An 18,064-nucleotide genomic window follows, 5' to 3' on the forward strand; every position below is an offset into this window, starting at 1 on the left:
TTTCTTTTTCCTTTTTTTTTTTTTTTCTCCTTTCCACTCACTGGATTTCTAATACTGGTAACCTTTCTCTACGGCTCCTGTGTGTATGTGTTTAAGTTTGTGTGTGTGGCAGAGGCAGTGGGGGGCAGCTGTTTAGGCACTTGTGGCAAAGCCAACACGGTTGTTATCACGGTCAAAGGCGGAGTAGTAGGGTCCAATAAAGACATCTCCCAGGATCCAGAGAGGGCCCCCGGGGGGTGGGATGTCCAGGCCTGAAAAACCACTCATGCAGATAGTCTCTCCTTGTGCAGTAATCTAGAAAAAGGAGTGAGAACTTCAATTTAAGCAGGCCATTCCCTTTCCTCAACCTTGCAGGCTTGACAAGAACATCTGCAAGGCTGCCTTTGCCTCAGCCTCTCCCAGACTGAGATTCACAGATTGCAAAAGTGACTCCCAACCCACTGCTTCTACAACTGCAAACCCAGCTCCCCTTCCCTTAAGCACTAAAGCACCAAGCAAAGCTGCACATAGCCACAAACCTCCCAGCCCACACAGCTCTGAATTAGAGCCATTGGTGAAGGTCTGCACAACATGGTCCTTGCAAGTTGATTTTGATGGCTTAAATGACGGGCTGGTGGCCTCTGCTATAATAAGGCTGGCCTCATGGCACCAGAATACAGCAGAAAAGAGCTAAATGTTTGTTTAATGAAAGTGATGCAACAGCTTGCCTCACCTTCCTTAACCATCCTGCTATCCCTCACGAGCACTATGCAGGGGGTCTTATTCCTGTGAGACTTTGACACCCCAACCTTTCAGATTTCTTCTTGAGCACCAGCTCCAGCACTGCTTTGGCTGCTCTTGTGTTTTGTGGCAGTAGAAGCAAAAGCCAGGCCTTGGGGAAGAAGTATAAGGCTGGAAAAATCTGCCTGGACATACCTTGAGGATATACTGGTCTCCTGTGAGGCTGAAGGACTTCCCTCCTAGTTTCATGGAGACGACAGGCAGGGTCGGCACTTTTTCACAGGGCACCATGTACTGAAATTGCAACAGTAAAGGCTTTAGATTGGACCTCCCACACTCTCCCACAGTCTTCCTTGAGCACAGTCACATCTTTGCGGTGGTTTTCCCTAAAGCCAGCTCAGCTCAGACTGCAGAAGGTCGCCCTGGGATAAGCAGGCTGCTCCCTGCCTAGGGCTGCAAGCTGAGGGGCAAGAGGGCTTTATGGATAGGCACGGAGACAAAGGATGTTGGATTCAGCTTTTGGCTTTGCTGAGTCCCAGAGTGCCACAGCTGATGTGGTATGGCTGGGGGTATTTACCAGAGGAGAGGCAGCTGTGGCTCAGTACACAGACAAAACCAGTTTCATTAGCAATGGCAGGTCTTGGGGATGATGGCAGGTCTAAGCCAACTGTTGCTGCAGCTTGGGGTCTCTGACACTGCAGAAAACCCCAACAAATGCTCATGGCTCTGATTTGGGAGGGCTTTCAGAACAGGCAATTTTTTTTCTACAGGGTCTTTATAATCCATATTCTTCCACAATTTAGGGAGAGAGTCTTGTGAGATTAGCTTTGATGGTTGAAAACTTTCATGCAAAGGGTTGCCATTTGCATGAAATATACTTTTATTAAAGTGTCTCTGGACTCATATTAATGTGAATCCTTTGTCTCAGCTGCAACTGAAATCCCTTCTCTTCCACCTTCCAGAGATGGGTGGCAGAGGTGACTCAAAGCTTCCCAAAGTTCATGGGACCTGGGCTTTCTGCTGTGAGCATGAGTAGGATAGTGAATGCTGCCCAGGGTGAAAAGATGAAGGGGTCCCTGCTGTGCCAGTGGCTTTTCCAGGAGCACAGGCTGAGAACAAAGATGACAGGGAGCAGAAGACTAGGGTCTCAACAAGCATTTGAGTACAAAGTAGGGTGCAAGCATAGGTGCTGTGATGGCCATAGACCCCCACATTTTCAGCCTGGCCTCACCTCGCCTTTTATGAGTGGTTTTGCACCAATGGCCTCCTGTATCTTCTTCACTTCTTTGGTGGGGCCAGTGATGAGTGAAGTTCCTGTGTCCACAATGGCCTCACAGCCGCCCTCACACACGCTTGGCCCGTTGGCAACATCCACCCTGGGGAGAGATGCCCAGACATTAGACAACCCTTAAAGACCTCCCAGAGAACGCTGCAGGAAGCAATATGCAGGCAGGCAAGGGAGGGCTATAACAGACACCCAGGAAGGACAGATGTTCAGAAACACTGATGCAGCACCAACTAAATGCACAGACCCCCTGGCTCCCTGTTGTCTGCTCGTGACTGAGCAGGTGCTTTGAAGTGTAGCTGCATTTCTGCAGAGTCTGAATGCTGCCTGCGTACCCTGCCTGCTACCTGCACTCCAGAGCTAGTGCCACAGCTAATGGACATGGCAGAGAGCTAAGGACAATGAAGTATGGACTTTTATGGCCTGTGCTACCGCAGAAAAAAAAGGGTTAAAGGCGTGGTGTGACAGCCATGGGGGCAAGGGAATGGTTCCTGTGCAGAGGAAAGGCAAGCCAGGAGCTGCTTGGCTTCCTTGCCCGCATTACATTTCACAGCAGTGCAGAAAGACAAAGCCTTCTAGCCAAGAGTCTGCCATACTTTGCCAACGCTGCAGCTCTGGGGGAAAATGAGAACTGAAACGCCACGCTGGGGAGGGATGCAATTCCCAGGAAAAGGACACACTCTGATCACAGGGCACTTTTAAGTTCCCATCACGTGGGAGAGCTCAGAATAGACGTGGGGCTGGCGGCCGTCAGCTCAGCCTGCTCTCCTCCCCTCTGCCTCCAACAATGCGCGCTGATTGCTGCGCCATGCCCTTCAGTCAAGGGCTGCCTTCCTGAGGCCTCATCCTGCTCCTCCGGAGCTGTGTGCAGGACAGCCACGCAGCTCAGGCCTTGCTGAGAGCTGAGCAAAATTGGGGCTTAATCTATGGGGCTCGCCCTGCCTGCAAGGAGGACACACTGGCATTCTTCTCTGCTTGACAGGGACGCAGCAGGCATCCTTTCAAAGGTCAAGGGTCAAGCCACAAACAAGAGGAAAGGATTTTGCAGAACATCTCCTTACGGCTTCTGCCTTTTGTCTCCTTCCAGCAACAAACAACCCAGCCCAAGGGTGGGATTTAATCTGCTTTTTGTGGTGTGGATGTGTTGCAGGATGATTCCTTTTTGAGGAGGATCTCACTGAAGCCTCAGGCATGTGCTGTCAGCACATGTGACCCCATACATGTAGTCAGGTGGATAGGGAACTTACGAGTCCATGTGGATCTGCCAGTAGGCCTTGCGTGTCACATTAAACCAGCTGAACTCGCCCTTGTAATACTTGGGGTCGGTTCCTCCCAGGACCATCTCACCGCCAGGGACACCAGAGGGATCTCTGAAAAACAATACCCAAACCTGTGAACATCAAGGGCAGGGTGAGAACAACGTGCTTCAAGTGCCTCCCAAAACACCTGCTGGGGTGCTTGGAGGTGAAGCACAGCATTAACAGTACTGGAGACACATAACTTATGTTATGCTATGTTCTATCAATATAAGGACAGATACTGTGAGATAGGCTGGGATGGGGAAATGGGAATATTTTGGCCCAGCCAAAGCATCCTGCAGCTTTACACGTGGTACTTTCTCACAGAAACCTGGAGAAACTCATGGCAGGAAGGGGGATGGCAAAGGGGAACTAGGCACTGACACAGGGACTTCCTAAATCAGCTTGTAAAAAGTGCCTGTGCAGGGCTGGACACAGCTGCTGCAGGGTTAGGTCATCTGCCCTCTACTCTGCCAACCAGCAGCCTTGAAGTGAATCCTCAAGGTTACCATCAGATAAGAGCTCACTAGTGAGCAGATGGGAAGAAATATGGTGATGGGGGAGGGCTGGTACTTGAATGGCCAGCAGCAGCCCTCTCTGCCCTCCCTGCTCTTGGTGTGCTACTTTTTGGGCTGAAGTAGTTCAGAGTCGCGGCTGTGGTGTCAGAAAACTGACGGGCTGCCCCGCGGGGAGCAGGAGTGGGTGGGAAGGTGCTGGCAGCTGCAGAGGAGGATTTCCCAGACTGGTGAGAGCAATGGCCTCCTCATTAGTGATGACTGATGGGGAGACACCTTTGCTGGGGAGGCGACATGGTGATGACCACATGGCTTACAGATTTTGGCAGCAGACTGGGGCTGTTTACCTCTCTAAAGGGAACTGCACTAATATCAATCTCATGATCACAACCCTGTTTATCTTTATTTCTCTTTCCTCTGGAAACATCCTCTGTCTATTCATCAGTTAAGAAATCTGGTCACAGATCCACCCAGCTTTTTATCAGTAAAAGAACTGCATTTCTACTTCCCTTCTCCTTACTTCATAGCAGCAAACATAAGAGATTTTGGCCTGACTGCTCCTGCAAGCAGAACTTGCAGAACTTGCTGTGACTTCCCCAACTGGGAAGTGCTGTCCAGAGTGTAAAACAGCAGATGACAAGAGGTGCTACTGGAAAACAGAGAAAAGCCCACTGGCCTTGCCCTCGCAACCAGAGGTGTGCCACCAAACCCAACACTACCTGTTTAGGTAGAAAGAGAACATATTTTTTTCAACCAGCTTCTGTTTCATGACATTATCGAAGAAAGGCTCGGCACCCTCCACAGAGATCTTTGGGAATGCCAGGCCCAGGATGCCATCAAACTTGGCAGCGATGAATGTTATGCCTGGCTGCTTCGTGGCCTCCCCAAAGGTCTGATCCAGGATTTTCAAGTCACCAAGCTGTGGGGAGATGGGGAGAGAAGGGAAAAGCAGATTGTAAAAAAAACTGACTCGTGGGACCTGGGTGGTAACAGAACCTCACTGAGCACAGGCTGTAGCATGTCCCTCAGTGTGCTGCCACACTCCTGCCTGCTTCCACCACTGCATTTGCAGGCAGCTGCAGAAACCAGATACCCTGGTGCCACTCTTGTCAGGGGAAGAGACTGGCAACTCTGGCTCAGTGGAACCTCCCAAGTCCCTGCAAAGCCCAGCAAAATTTTAAGGGCAGGAGAATCCCTTTAGCCTTTTGCAGTGTCCCAGCACTGGCCTTGCTGTTCTGCAGCCCCTCCTCTTTGCACAGGGGACCCATATCCATTTGTCCTCCTCCATTTCCTCCTCTATCACCTACTTCATCATTTCCTCCCAGTCTGAAAAGCTCTTGTGCTGTTCCTTTTATCCTCTTCTCCACTCTGGACATCTTCTAAGTCATCTGTGTATCCTACCTCCTTGGGCGCTGCACCCATCCTTGGTTGGGAGCACAAATCCCTCCCACCTCTGCCCACAATCCATGTGATCTCCCCCACATAAGAAACATCCCCGGGATACTGCTGAATCTCTTGCAAGAGCCACCAGCCTGCAGAGACCTCCCGTGAAAGCGGAGATGACCCAGCCAAGAAAGTGAGGTTGAGCATGAAGCACGAAAATAGCAAGCAGAGTACTGAGAATTCAAAGGTCACCTCCCTTGCCAGCCATGAGAAGGACTGGCATTCCCCACCGGAAAGCTGAAACGCCTTCCAAGGGCAGATCCCCAGAAAGAAGATGATCAGAGAAAGGAGGATAGCTCTGCTAATGGGGAGAAGGATGCATCTGCTGGCTTCTGGCTCTAGCAGTTCAGGAGGCTTGTGAGCTTCTGGCTGACCACAGGCAATTTTAGCATCCACACTAGGACAATTTCAGCCTCTCAGCCTGCAGCTAGCAGCCCTGTAGTGAGCCAGGCTGGACTGACAAGCTGGCCTCTCCTACCTGATGGCAGATAACGATCCCTGTAAATTACTAATATCCCCCCAGGGTTAGTGCAAGGCTGGGACAGCAGTGCTGCCTTTAATGGCATTGGAGAACTGCAGTAGGAAAGGGCGATCGAGCCTTGCGAAAGCTAAAAGCCACAGGGCAGGATGTGGGGGGAAAGCACACAGCAACGCATCCGCCCGCCAGCGCCTGCCCCAGTTGTACACTCCAGGTTTATAAAAGCCACCCCTTGGCACCACTGATCCTCAGTTCAATGAAGCTTCTACTTAAAGTAAAATGCAATGGACTGATAACACTGAGTGTCAGGTTTGTTTGAATATTGCTCTGCTTGCACATCCCAAGGGGGAGGCAGATTTCTGCCCAGTCATGGATTCTCAGCAGACCCTGCCTGCACTTGGTCCTCAGCAGGGCTGAAACCCAAGACTATCTTTAGCAGAGTGCTCCTGCCAGGTCACAGATCCTTCGTCTCTGTCTCTTGGCTGGCTCTTGCCCCGACACTGAGCAACCAAAAATCATGACCAGTGGATGGCTGTGCGGTGGTCACCCTCCAGCACTTTGCAGACGGCCGTCAGCACTCCACAGCTCGCCTGGCCTCCTTGTTTGTAGCCTCAGCCAGCAGGTAAGCACTGGATGGCAAAGGCCAAGAGGTGAGGGCCTCTAAGGCACAGCCTGGTACCAGGGCTTGGGATGTAGAGGCACAAGGGAGAGGGCAAGGAAAGTAATCTCCTGTGCAGTGTACCTGCACTGCAGTTATGGGAGAGACACTGTGCCCCATGGTCAGCTAAGTTTCCTCTGCTGTCCTTGAAGGACATCCCAAGGTTGGGCTGTGATAAAGAGATGAGATATCTGAGCAGCAGAGGGCTGGCTGAACCTGCTGCTCTTAGGAGAGCAAGCAGCACTGCGGAGTGCTACAGGGCATTGCAAACGAGAGAGGATGTTTGACATGAGCTCATCACCCTCTCAAAAAAACATTAGGGCTGAGGGATTCTGGACTACCTGCCAACAAGCATCTTTTGGTCAGATGTCAGTGCTACCAGAGGTTGCTGTGGCTGCTTTCACCCACCCACGTGGCTGGAGCCAAGAGGGTCACCCTGAAGGTTATTTCAATGTCTTTCTTTCAACACTATCCCTGACTGGGAGTTTGCCTACAACATGTTGTGCATCAGAAGATGCATCCTTGTGTCCAAGCTCTCTGTCCCTGACCTTCAGAGTCACCCCTGCTCCTGCCTACTACAAGCCTAACATTGCTCAGCTCCATGCAAGAGGTTTCTCTTGCTTCTGCACAGACAGAAACCAAATGCTGCAAGCTGTGCTGTCTGACAGGAGCCATCCCCACTTCCCAGACAAACTGAGGCACAAAATCCTTCCTCTGAGCTGCTGGGAAGTGGAGAACTAATCAGCAAACAGGCACTAGGGTGACAATTACAAACCAGAAACAAAGAGAAAAAATGGCAATCCTCTTTCTGACTCATTTCAGCCCTTGCATTAAGCCCACACTTTCTAAGGACAATGAAGTTTGCTGTTTGCCTTACTGCATCTCTGGATGCAGCATAGAGGCAACAGCTGATGCTTCCAGGCTAGCCTGAAATCTTCGTGCTGTAAGGATGGGCTAAAGAGGGCATCCTGCAAGAGTCACACACTTTAACCTTCTCCTGGATACTTTTTGATTCTGATGAAATTGGTAAGCCAATACTTTTCAGCTGAACCCAAACAGAAACCTCCAAATCCCCAGATTTATATGCTTATTCAAAACTTTTGCTTTGTTTCTCCCCCCCCTGCAAAGCAAACATATGCTCTTATCCCTTGCCAGGAGAGTGAGTAATCTGAGAGCACATGCACCCCTGATGTTTGGCAGCTGGCAAACTCTCCCGAGCATCTGTACCTGGGAGGAAGTCATGAAAGGCACTTGTCCTTCACAGGACAGAAAGCTCAGTCTTTGCCTGCTGAAAAGCAAACTGTGAAGCAACTACCACCCAGCTAACTCAAACTGCACCCTGAACACTGCTGGAGAACCTCTCCCCAGGATGTTACCCAGCCTTTATAAGCGTAAGCACCAGTTCTTGATGTGAGACCAGGATGGGGCAGTAAAGAGACCTTTTCTGGTCTGTGTTTGGGCAGCTGCCCATGTGGGCATCCACTAATGTGTGGATATTGGCCAAGAACAAGGTGGGCACCACCAGCAGTCTGTGAAGTGGTGTTGGCATATGCTTGGGCTGGTAAGTTTTGGGGTCACCAGGAAAAGGGTTGGAGGGATGGCCAGAGACCATATTTGCAGGGACATCATGTGAGCAGTCTCCACCCCAACCCTGCTGACCTGAAGATTAATCCCTTCTCCCTTCTCAGCCTGCCAGGGTTATTGCTCCCTTAACAGTCATCATTTCCATGTCAGTTCAAAGGACTTGGAAACACAGCACTGAAGGATGTTCTATACGAGTAGGACACTCAAGAAAGGAGATCCATTGAAATCTAACAGCTCCGAGCACTGTACTGAAAGCAGTCTGGGGCAGTTGTAACTCACCGTGACCACGTCCTGGCTGAGGAAGCCGGAAAGGCTCCCTGTCCCATAGCGGATGGCAAACTTGGTGCCGTTCTTCACATAGGTGCTGGATTTACCAGAGTCATACTTGTGGTGCAGCACTGCAGGTGGGAAAGGGGACACAAGGGGACACACAGCATTAGTGCTCCTCTATACCTACAGTTCCCCAAAACCTAACCCCACACCATCCAGTCTACCCACACAAATGGACACTCAATGATGAGAAGACGGGCCTGAACCCAGGGTTTGCCAAGCCCAGATTGCTTAATAAAGCATTTCCAGTGTCTGGGGAATTAGGTGGGCAGATCCAATTCAGGCTGTTAAATCCGATTTGGCCACTAGGTATTAAAAGCCTAGAGGTTATGTGGTTGGTGTGGTGTGTTAGTCAGCAGAGCAAAATGTATCCCTCCACACACCATGGAGAACCAGGGTGGCTTTAAATAATCTGCTTTGGGTAGGAACGTTTTCACCTCATGGACTTATCTGTTTCTTTTACTAGCAGTAGCTGGAAATTTTTCAAACATTGTTTTTAGTACAGAAAGAATACAAAATATTCCTTTATTTGCAGAGGAGAAGGGCTTTCCCCTAGTCTAAGCTGCTTTTCCCCTTGGCTGGGCTGGGAGCTGTAGGATAGCCCTGGTTTTATGGGCAGGCAGATTCCTCCTCCCCAGACTCCTCCCGAGTCACGAGCTGGCCAGCGCAGTCCCATGGCTGGTTGCTGAGTGGTGCAGACAGCAGCTGAGGGTGAACCAGCTGAGCCCTGCACAAAGTGACAGAGCTACACAAGCAGTTTCTCAGCTAGGCTGTCTCGGTCCCAGTTTGGATTCCAGTCTGGCAGGAGGCTAAGCTCCTTGCATATTCACAAAATGAGCTCTTTGGTCCCAGCACCTCCCAAGGCACTGCCTTGAGAAACCATCTCCCTGCTACAAATCAGGAACCCCCTAGGCATACCAGGTCTGAACCTCACCACCCTGTCAGTGTCCAAAATCTCATTTCACACATGCAAAGAGAAGGCCTGTGTACAAGAAGTCCAAATTTCTACTCTACTCCCAATGAGCACTGTGGAATGCCTTTCATGGTTGCATTTGTTGACTCCACAGGTTTCCCCACTTTGCTTAAGCAGCACAACCAGTAGCTTTTGAATGGCATTTTCCCATAGCCAGGTTTGACATCTTCAGCTGTGGAAGTTTATTGCATAGGAATGCCACAGAATAAAAAAAACCAACTTCTAGTCCCTAAGACATTCTCATTTCATTGTGCCTACCTGGCTCTTGTTAATTATAACTCCATAAACATGCACACACATGCTCTGTGCAGCAATAAACCAGAAACTAGGGCAGTTTGTATCAGATCTGGCAAGAGGCTGACTTAAAAAAAGTCAGCCTTGCGCAATGGGATAACAGCAGCATTGGTCTATAATTTGGGGAGAAACATCACAGCCATGATGCTGCTCCCCTGCTGTAGGGCTGAAGCTGTTGGGGAAGATTTGGCCCTGTATAGGGGTTACTTGGAAAACACAAAAACCCAGAAAAGGACTAATGAAGCTGGGACTGTATTTCCAGCTCTCATCCTAAAGAGCCCATCAGCCTCTGGCAAGTCCTTTCATGCTGCTGCCTCAGTTTCTCCTCTTGCAATACAAGGCTCTGCATTTTGCAGGGAAGGAGAAGCTGTTTAGCAGCTTCTGCACTTGTGACACTTACTGCAGGCGATGTCCAGCATGGAGCAGTGCACGGATGGCACCCAGAGGTTGGAGGAGCCAGTGTCAAAGATCACAGTGAAATTCTGGGGGGGTGTCCCGATACCAATCACACCAAAATACTGGGCCTGCAGGGCAGAAGAAGGGAACCATGAGCAGAAGGAGCTGGCTAAAAGCAGAGATTAAAGATCAAAAAATCTCTTCGGGCTGAATAGAAGATCAGTTTCTTATCTAGACATTGCCCTCCTCTTGGTTTTGACACCGATAGGTTCCCAGCCTTTGTCCTCTGGAAGGGAGGTTCCCCTTCAGCGTTCATTACAGCGGGTGTGAAAAGGATAAATTGAGGACAAGTGGGATGGGTGTGTGCGGGGGAGGACATTTGGGGCACGGAGACAGAGAAGGAAGAGAAGGGGGAAGGTCTGCAGGCTAGCATGCAGTTCACTACAAGGATGAGAAAAAATGATGGAAGAAAGCCAAGCAAAACACCTGCGTTATTGAAAAGCTGAAACTGGCTGGGAAGCTGCTTTGCTCGTGGGTTTGCAGAGAAACTGTGGCTTGCAGCGAGCAGCAGCACTGCCCACTGCAGGTGGAGGTACAGCTGCTGGGGGTTTTGGTGCTTGCTGGTGAGCTCTGAGAATGGGGGGGAACAAACAAATGCTCAGTCTCGAGAGGTGGAAGACTGGAGGAGTGGTGGGAGCAAAGAGCATGAGCAGCATCACCAAAGATGGGTTTAGACCTCCAGGGTGAAAGACGAGGAGAAGTCCCTGTAGCACAGGTATGTGATGGATACACCTTTGCTCTAAGGCTACATTTCTGCTGGAACTGGAAGAAACCTGAATGGCTGAGTTGTTGGCAAAGTATCCCTCTCTCCACAGAGGAGAGGACAAATGGAAAATACTAGGCAGGTGGTACATGGACTCATTTTTCCCCAGTCCTCCCAAACAGGCAGGGAGCTGTGTCCTGCCTGGTGAGCAGCTGGTTCAGGGTTCTGGAGAGAAGGCTGCTAGCAAGGGAAGTCAGCCAGTAGCCTTTCCAAACCCCACGTGTACTTAATTAAGAGGGGGGGAAAGGGGGGAAGGGAAGAAAACAGGATTATCAAAGCTGTTCACCTCCTGCGCGCTTAGTTTGCAAGGCTTGCTCACTAACTAATTAACAATCCATTGCAACATTGCAATTAGCCATAATGGGGAGGCAGCACTTGCTTCCAGTGGTTCTGTAATTATTGCTGGGGCTTGAAAATTAACCCCGGGTACAGGGGCTCCGTTTCTCACACACACAGACCCGTGAAGGGTCCCAGGGCAGGAAACATAAAAAGCAGGCTAGTGGGGCTTGTCCAAAGAATTCATTTAGCAGCAAAAATTCATTCAGCCAGGCTGGGAGCGACCCAGTGGTCCCTTATCTGCCGCCACAGGTTGGATTGGTGTCTCTGTGACAAGGGAAAACAGTGCTGCCCTGAGTGGCGGTGTGAGCTGTGGCTGCAAGAGACAGCAGCGTGACACAACCGCTCGGCCTGGCTTTCAACACTGCCAACTGAAACACCGGTGGCCCTTCCCAGGACAGGACGGCGCTGGCTGGGTGACAAGAGCCGCTGGGGAAGGGCAGCAGGGGCAACATACGCTGAATTAAGGCCGAAATATCTGGGCCCAGTTTTATTCTGCCAGCTAATGCTCATATCCTACACTGCCCGGTAAGGAACCCTGAAATAGTAAACCCCACACGTGCCTGGCAGCAGGGCAAGGGCAAACTTCATGCCCTTTATCTGGCTTCTCTTTCCGCCACCACCCAGCTCGCTTTGCTCCCTAAGCTGCTGACAAGAAAGCGGAGATAAAAGGTGGCTTTTCCCAGGGCAGTGCAAAAGATGAAGGATAGTGAGAGGAAGGGTCCTGCATCCCCAGCACCATAGTAAACTAGCATCCTCAAGGAGTGGAGCATGATTTTTATGCCCCTGTCTTGCCAGAAGTAGAGTCCAAATGGCCAGAAGATGATAGGAAGGATTGTAAGTCAGCAGGCCCCTATTTATGATTGTTAATTAGTGACAAAGGGGAAAGGAAATAGGTCACAAACTGAAAAGCTCCTGCTTGGGTGGCAGCGGCTTGTTTGTTGTTGTTATAATTACTAGTATTAGTATTTTCAATTTAGTAACGATGGGAAGCACCTTTTGGTATGCACTCACTAAGCCACGGGGGTGCATGAATCTGTCCAAGAGGATCAACATCTCTCCCTCCTTTGCCTTCCTGGCTGGTGGGAGGCTGGCATGTCCCACCCTCCCTGGGATGGGTACCCCTACAGGTGACATTGTGCTGGGGCCTGTTGCAGTGCAGGGGATGGTCTGCAGGGGGGTTGTTACTCACATCCATGTAGTTCTTCAAAATCTCCGGAGTGGGTTTACCCTCCTCGACAAAGCCCAGCTTGTACTTGATGGCCTGGGTGATGGCATTCATATCTGGGATCTCACTGCCTGCCTCTCTCAGGATCCGCCGCATGGAAGGGAATTTGGTCAGGGGGATCCTGCGTGGGGACGGCAAGCACACACCTGTTAGAGGGGGTGTGTAGGGCACGGATACCTAGGGAAGGGGGGCAGCAGGGCTCCACTCGAAACAGGGGACACGCCGGTACGAGGTGGGTGAGGTTTGGGCTCCTGCCAGCGCCCTATGCTAGATCCCCCTCGCCGCGCTGCGTTCAGTGTTTTTCCCAAAGCCAGAGGAAAGGGGGAAAGGCCGGCGGGCTGCCAGGGTCACCAGGTGTAGGGGAAGCTGGGGCGAGGCCCCTCCATGCGCAGGATGGGGGGATGTTCCGAACCTTGCCCTCCTTGCTTCCATGGAGGGGGAGCCACCCGCTACGGAGGGCTGTGACAGGAGCTCGGAGGCCGCCGCTGCAGCAGCACCGGGGGTGCTCTTCCCACGTCCCCCCAACCCGGGGGGCTCAGCAGGCCCTGAGGAACCCCCTCCTCTCACCTGATGAGGGCGGCGCAGGACCCGGCCAGGGCGAGCAGCAGGAGGAGGCCGCGGGGGCCCATGGCGGCGATGGCGCTGCTGGCGGCGGTGGCGAGGGGTCAGAGGCTGGAGCTTCCCGACGCTGAGAGGCCGCGACGCCGCTGCCGCCTCCCGTCCCTGTTTTTGTAGGCAGAGCGGCCCCTCTCCACGGATTTCTGGAGTCAGCTGACGGTCTAAAATTGCAACCAGCGGCGTCACGTGAGGGCGGGCCGGGGCGGGGAGCGGGGCCGGGGGCGCCGCCTCACGGCTCCCCCCGGGCTGACCCCCGGCGCCTCGGGCCGTGACTCAGCCCCCGGGAAAGGGGAATAAACACCATGAAATCAGTCACGAGATGCCCGCCCGGCCGCGCGTGCCCCGTTATGGACTGCCTTTAACTTCCTTCTGCTGGGCTGGTGCATTTTGCGTTCTCTCCCAGGGAAGTGGAAAGGAGGGGACGCAGGACACCCGCAGGGCCCCAGCAGCAGACCCCCAGATCCTGGCGGGGCTGGGCTGCTCACGGAGCTCGGCCGCCCTGTCACCCGCTGTCACCACGGGGGTTTCATTGTGCACCCCGCCCAAGGGGCCCTGGCAGCCCCCCCAGCCCCGTGTTGCTCCCTGGCCCCAGGACACCGCCAGCTTGGGGGATTCATCCCTCCAACCCCTCCCCGCTGGGTGTTTCTGGAGAAGACGGGCATATCCTAGGCCACAGCTTTTTTGGGAGGTGCGGTGGGGTGCCAGGAGGGGATGTCAAGCCGTATCTGCCACCCCCTCAAAATGCACTGTGGTGGTACTGTGCTGCCTGCAGCCACCGAGAACGATGCTGGTGCAGGGCAGAGCCGGGGGGACACCGGCCACCAGCAGTCCCTGAGGTCTGCCCCTTCCTCAAAATGAGTCCTGGGATGGGCTCTTCACCACCACTGGAGTGTGGTAACAGGGTTCAGAGGTGTCACCCCACCAACTCAGGAGGCCACAGCTAATCTCTGTCCAGTTTGCCCCGGCAGAGCTCCTACAGAGCCACGAGACCTGCTGGAAAAACAATAAAAATTAAATCGGATTTACAGTCATTTTCCCTTCCCTTCCTGGGGGCTGGGGGTGCTTGTTTTCTGTTCTGCTTGTGCCTAGTCCTGGGGATGGGAAAGTAGCAGCCTGTGGGACGAGCTGGGCACTGCTGGAGTGGGGGACCCCTAGCTTTGCGATGAGGTTCCTGTCCCTCTCCCATCACATTCGTGTTCATGCAACTTCTGTAAAATTGCTGGGTCATGTTACTGGCACCTCACTTGCACCATCGCCTTCCCATACTCCGTCCCATGGCCTCATACAGGACCCTGCTGCCCTGGGTCCCCCCCAGCCATGATCCATCCTGAGTATTTTTAGAGGGCATTTCTGTATCTTGTCCCACGAGCTCTCCGAATTGCCACATCTTGGTCAAGCTGATGGGCTTCAGGAAGCCTGCTGCCTGCTTGTGGGGATGAGGATTTCTGGAGGCATTGGTTGGACCTGGTGGGTCCCGTTACTTCGGCCAGCACCTGCTTCCCTCCTGCCCCTGCGGGCGTGTGGTCAAGCCGGGTGCCACTGACCATGAGTCAGCAAAACCTGCTGCCCTCCCGGCCCCGAGGCACTGCATGACTCAGCAAAATCCCGTGTGGCTCATTCGGGCAAGGGGCCAAGGCATAGCGGGTCTGCAGCTCCGGTACCTGACCCCAGAGGCACTGCTGCTGCTGCTGAGGGCTCCAGCTCACGGGTCTCCTCCTCTCATCCCCCTGGATGCTCATGGGCAGGAGTGGGTCAGACATAAACCAGCCCGACCGTGGCCCCATCCAAGCAAACCCACCCTCACAAAGGGGACTAAACCCCTTTACAAATGTGCTTTGCAGACAAAAAGGACAGCCCTGACGCCAGGCCCAGGCCTCCCCTACGTCCCTTATAGGCTTTCCTGGAGCCTGTGGCAGAGCGAGTGAAGTACCAGTCCTCCTCCCTTCTCTTTGAAGTGGCTGGGAAACTGTAGCTGGCCAGACAACCTGCACCTTGGCCCCCAGGCTAGGGCCATATGGCAGCTCCTCGAGCGTTTCCAGTCTGGCCAGTCTCTGCTAGAATCCCGTGGCTATGGAGTGGGCTCCAGTGTGCAGGGATGGGCCGGTGAGTACAGCATGCCTCACTAGTCACGTACCATCACACAATGCACAGCAAAGTGCTTCAGCAGAGTAAAGAACTCTGGACCCAGGCTGTGGCTGGTTTTTTGATTCCAAGGGATTAGAGGCAAGCTTTGCTGTTATGAATGAGTCTTATCTTGAGTTTCATGGTAGCAAGGCTTGTGTTCTCGTCTGGGACTGCTCTCATACCAGTGCAAGAGGGTTGCTGCTTTTTGTGCTGACTTACATGTCCCACGTTTCCAATGGTTTACTGGGAAAAAGGGAGAATGGGGCTGTGTCAGGGAATGTTATAATAGCGATCCTCTCCTGGGTGCTTGCAGGATGGGAAGGGACTGGGGGTCTTATCCCCCGAGTTTTTAATCTGTCTCTGTCCCTTGGCACCACGAGTTTGGAGCTGACACTGCAGTGCCTGCATGCTGGGAGGCCAGTGGCTCCAGCAAGGAGACAGGATTTCTGCATTCAGGCTCCCTCAGCACCTCTGTGGAATGTTTGCCCTGATGTTAAAGCCTTGAGAAGTACAGTGGGTATGTTTAACCAGGAGCTGGGAGCACGTCTAGGTATTTATAGGCTGGGACTGTGAAAGTTGCACCATATTATCTTAAAAAGATAGAGTAGCACGAGCCTGGGCTTAAGGTTTTTTACACTTTTCCTTGTTTGTGGAGCAAACAGGGAGTGCCATAGCTGAGGTATCTAGAGAACGTGTGAGACACAACGGAGGGGTCTATCCCTCCTCACTCCTATTTTTGTCACAGTGGATGAACCCCTTTCCTTGCTGCCCTGTCTCCCTAGCCCCCTGCCTCCCCCGTGGCTCCAAGGGGTGAACCAGCGCATCTTCCCCTGCAGCCCCAGCTGTGGGTGTGGGGTGACACGCCCCTGGGGCCCAGCCATGCTTTCGCAACCTTGGTGCCTGCTTGAGAGGATTCCCAAGGTGGGGTCAAATGACTCAGCTCCAATAGCTCCAGTTGGGAAGAGCACCCCAGCTCTGGGAGATTGGGGTCTCCTCTGCAAGTGACATCTGGCTGTCCCATCTGCCCTTTGCCCCACAGGCAGGGACCTGATGCAGCTTAGTTTATAAACATAGAATCCTTTAGGTTGGAAAGGACCTGCAATATCATCGGGTCCAACCATTAACCCAGTACTGCCAAGTCCACCACTAAACCATGTCCCTAAGTGCCACATTTGCATGGCTTTTAAATGACTTTGGCAATGGTGATTCCACCATTTTCCTGGGCAGTCTGTTCCAATGCCTGATCACCATTTCAGGGAATAAATTTTTCCAATATCCAGTCTAAAGCTTCCCTGGCACAACTTGAGGCCATTTTCTCTTATCCTGTCATCTGTTACCTGGGAAAACAAGCTCCCACCTCACTGCAGTCCCCTTTCAAGCAGTTGTAGAGAGTGATGAGGTCTCTCCTGAGCTTCCTTTTCTCCAGGCTAAACACCCCCAGCTCTCTCAGCTTCTCCTCACAGGACTTGTGCTCCAGGCCCTTCACCAGCTCCACTCCCCTTCTTTGGACATGCTTCAGCACTTCAATGACTTTCTTGTAGTGACGGACCCAGAACTGGACACAGGACTTGAGGTGCAGCCTCACCAGCATGCAGTGCAGAGGGATAATCACTGCCCTAATCCTGCTGGCTATTCACTATTTTTGATACAGGCCAGGATGCCACTGGTTTCCTTGGTCACCAGAGCACACTGGCTCATGTTCAGTTTCAAATGCCTTATTTTGGGGGGTTCTAGCAGGTCTCCCATTTGCAGTCTGGCAGACCTCTGCCAGGGTTGCTGCAGTGGTCTTTTTGTCCTTACACATGTCTGTGTGTTTGCCTTCACCCTTTCCTCAGTGTTTTTTTCATAAATTTATTTATCACAGCAGCACCAATGTTGTGAACTGCAATGACCTACAGGGCACGGAAAGCTTCAGCTCAGAGATGCAGATTACTTTTTGCTCAGCTGTGGGTGGGGTTTTTAGAGGGTGTCTTCAAATTCAAGAAAGTGCATTTCTGATTTTGAAGCTCGTTGCTAAAAGAAAAGAAAACCATTCTCCCATCTGAGTTGAGCAGAGCCTACGGGTGCACAAGCCTGGGCAAGTCTGGTTTCAAACAGCCTGCCTCTGCTGTGAAGGTGCTGGATGCAGCTCATTAGCCGAGCCTGATTCACCATCCCTGAGATCCCGAGGGAAGCAGTGGTAACTTTTTCCTGGCACGGTGCCAGGACTTCGCCCACTCCCTACACCGTTTCTTAAACTGATGTACAATTCACAAGGTGAGGGTGCGTTTTGTGGTGGCACTGGCGCATCCCAAACTACACCCTTTTTCAGGGTAACACCCACAAAAACAAGACTAAAAGGTGGTTTAGTAGCAGCTCTGGGTGGTGGGAAACCTGGGAGCAGAGGAAGGGTTGCGCTGAGCACAACAAGGTGACTCATGCAGGCCCTGGCTATTGTGTCCCAGTGGGGAAGATGTCCTTGGCATCAGGGGTGGTGGCAATCCCCAGTCCATTCATACCAGCTGGCTGGGGCTGGTTTGGAGGCACAGCTGGCCAGCAGCCTGCTGAAACATGTTCTAGCTGCCATCATGGGCTTCAGTGACCTTGGGGAAATGCTAAATGGAGTTGCAAAAGGCCAAGGCTGGTATTTTTTCGTTTGGTGTCCCTCATGCTGCAAACCGTGAGCCTGCTGGCAGGTGAAGGTGGCTCATTGTGGCCGTGTGACACAACTGGATGTCATAACAGGCAGGAGCCCTGAGCATGGCTCCATCCTCATCAGGGCCATTTGCAGCAGCCTTCAAACGTGGAGTGTTTTCATCACATCTTGCTCTTCCATCTTTTTCCTAGCTATTTAAAAACAAAACTCAGAAAGGATTTAATAAGTGAAATCTATTTACTGTCTTTAAGATTCTGAGCTGCTCTGGTGTCTTTACTAGAGTTTACTTACACACTACCTTGTCTCAGTGGGCTGCTGCCAAGCTT

At 52.3% G+C, this 18,064-nt stretch overlaps 1 protein-coding gene across 1 annotated transcript; it reads right to left on the minus strand.

Annotated features, from left to right (window-relative positions):
- CTSD (cathepsin D) lies at positions 1-13,282 on the minus strand. Its single transcript, XM_064425220.1, has 9 exons — positions 12,929-13,282; positions 12,326-12,482; positions 9,979-10,102; positions 8,261-8,379; positions 4,538-4,737; positions 3,253-3,375; positions 1,952-2,096; positions 916-1,014; positions 1-294 (listed from the first exon to the last, which is right to left on the minus strand). Exons 1-9 carry the CDS (start codon positions 12,988-12,990, stop codon positions 133-135), a joined length of 1,191 nt encoding a protein of 396 aa, XP_064281290.1. The 5' UTR covers positions 12,991-13,282; the 3' UTR covers positions 1-132.
- Between the last annotated feature and the right edge of the window lie 4,782 nt (positions 13,283-18,064).

This window comes from Passer domesticus, chromosome 6 (genome assembly GCF_036417665.1).
Source record: "Passer domesticus isolate bPasDom1 chromosome 6, bPasDom1.hap1, whole genome shotgun sequence".
Lineage (NCBI taxonomy): Eukaryota > Metazoa > Chordata > Aves > Passeriformes > Passeridae > Passer > Passer domesticus.

Excerpts from the sequence above, each read along its gene's own strand:
- CTSD (XM_064425220.1), bottom strand. The coding sequence starts at position 12,990 with ATGGGCCCCCGCGGCCTCCTCCTGCTGCTCGCCCTGGCCGGGTCCTGC. Across the intron at positions 12,483-12,928 it reads TCCTGCGCCGCCCTCATCAG|GATCCCCCTGACCAAATTCC; the intron begins GTGAGAGGAGGG and ends GTCCCCACGCAG. Across the intron at positions 2,097-3,252 it reads TGGCAGATCCACATGGACTC|GGTGGATGTTGCCAACGGGC; the intron begins GTAAGTTCCCTA and ends ATCTCTCCCCAG.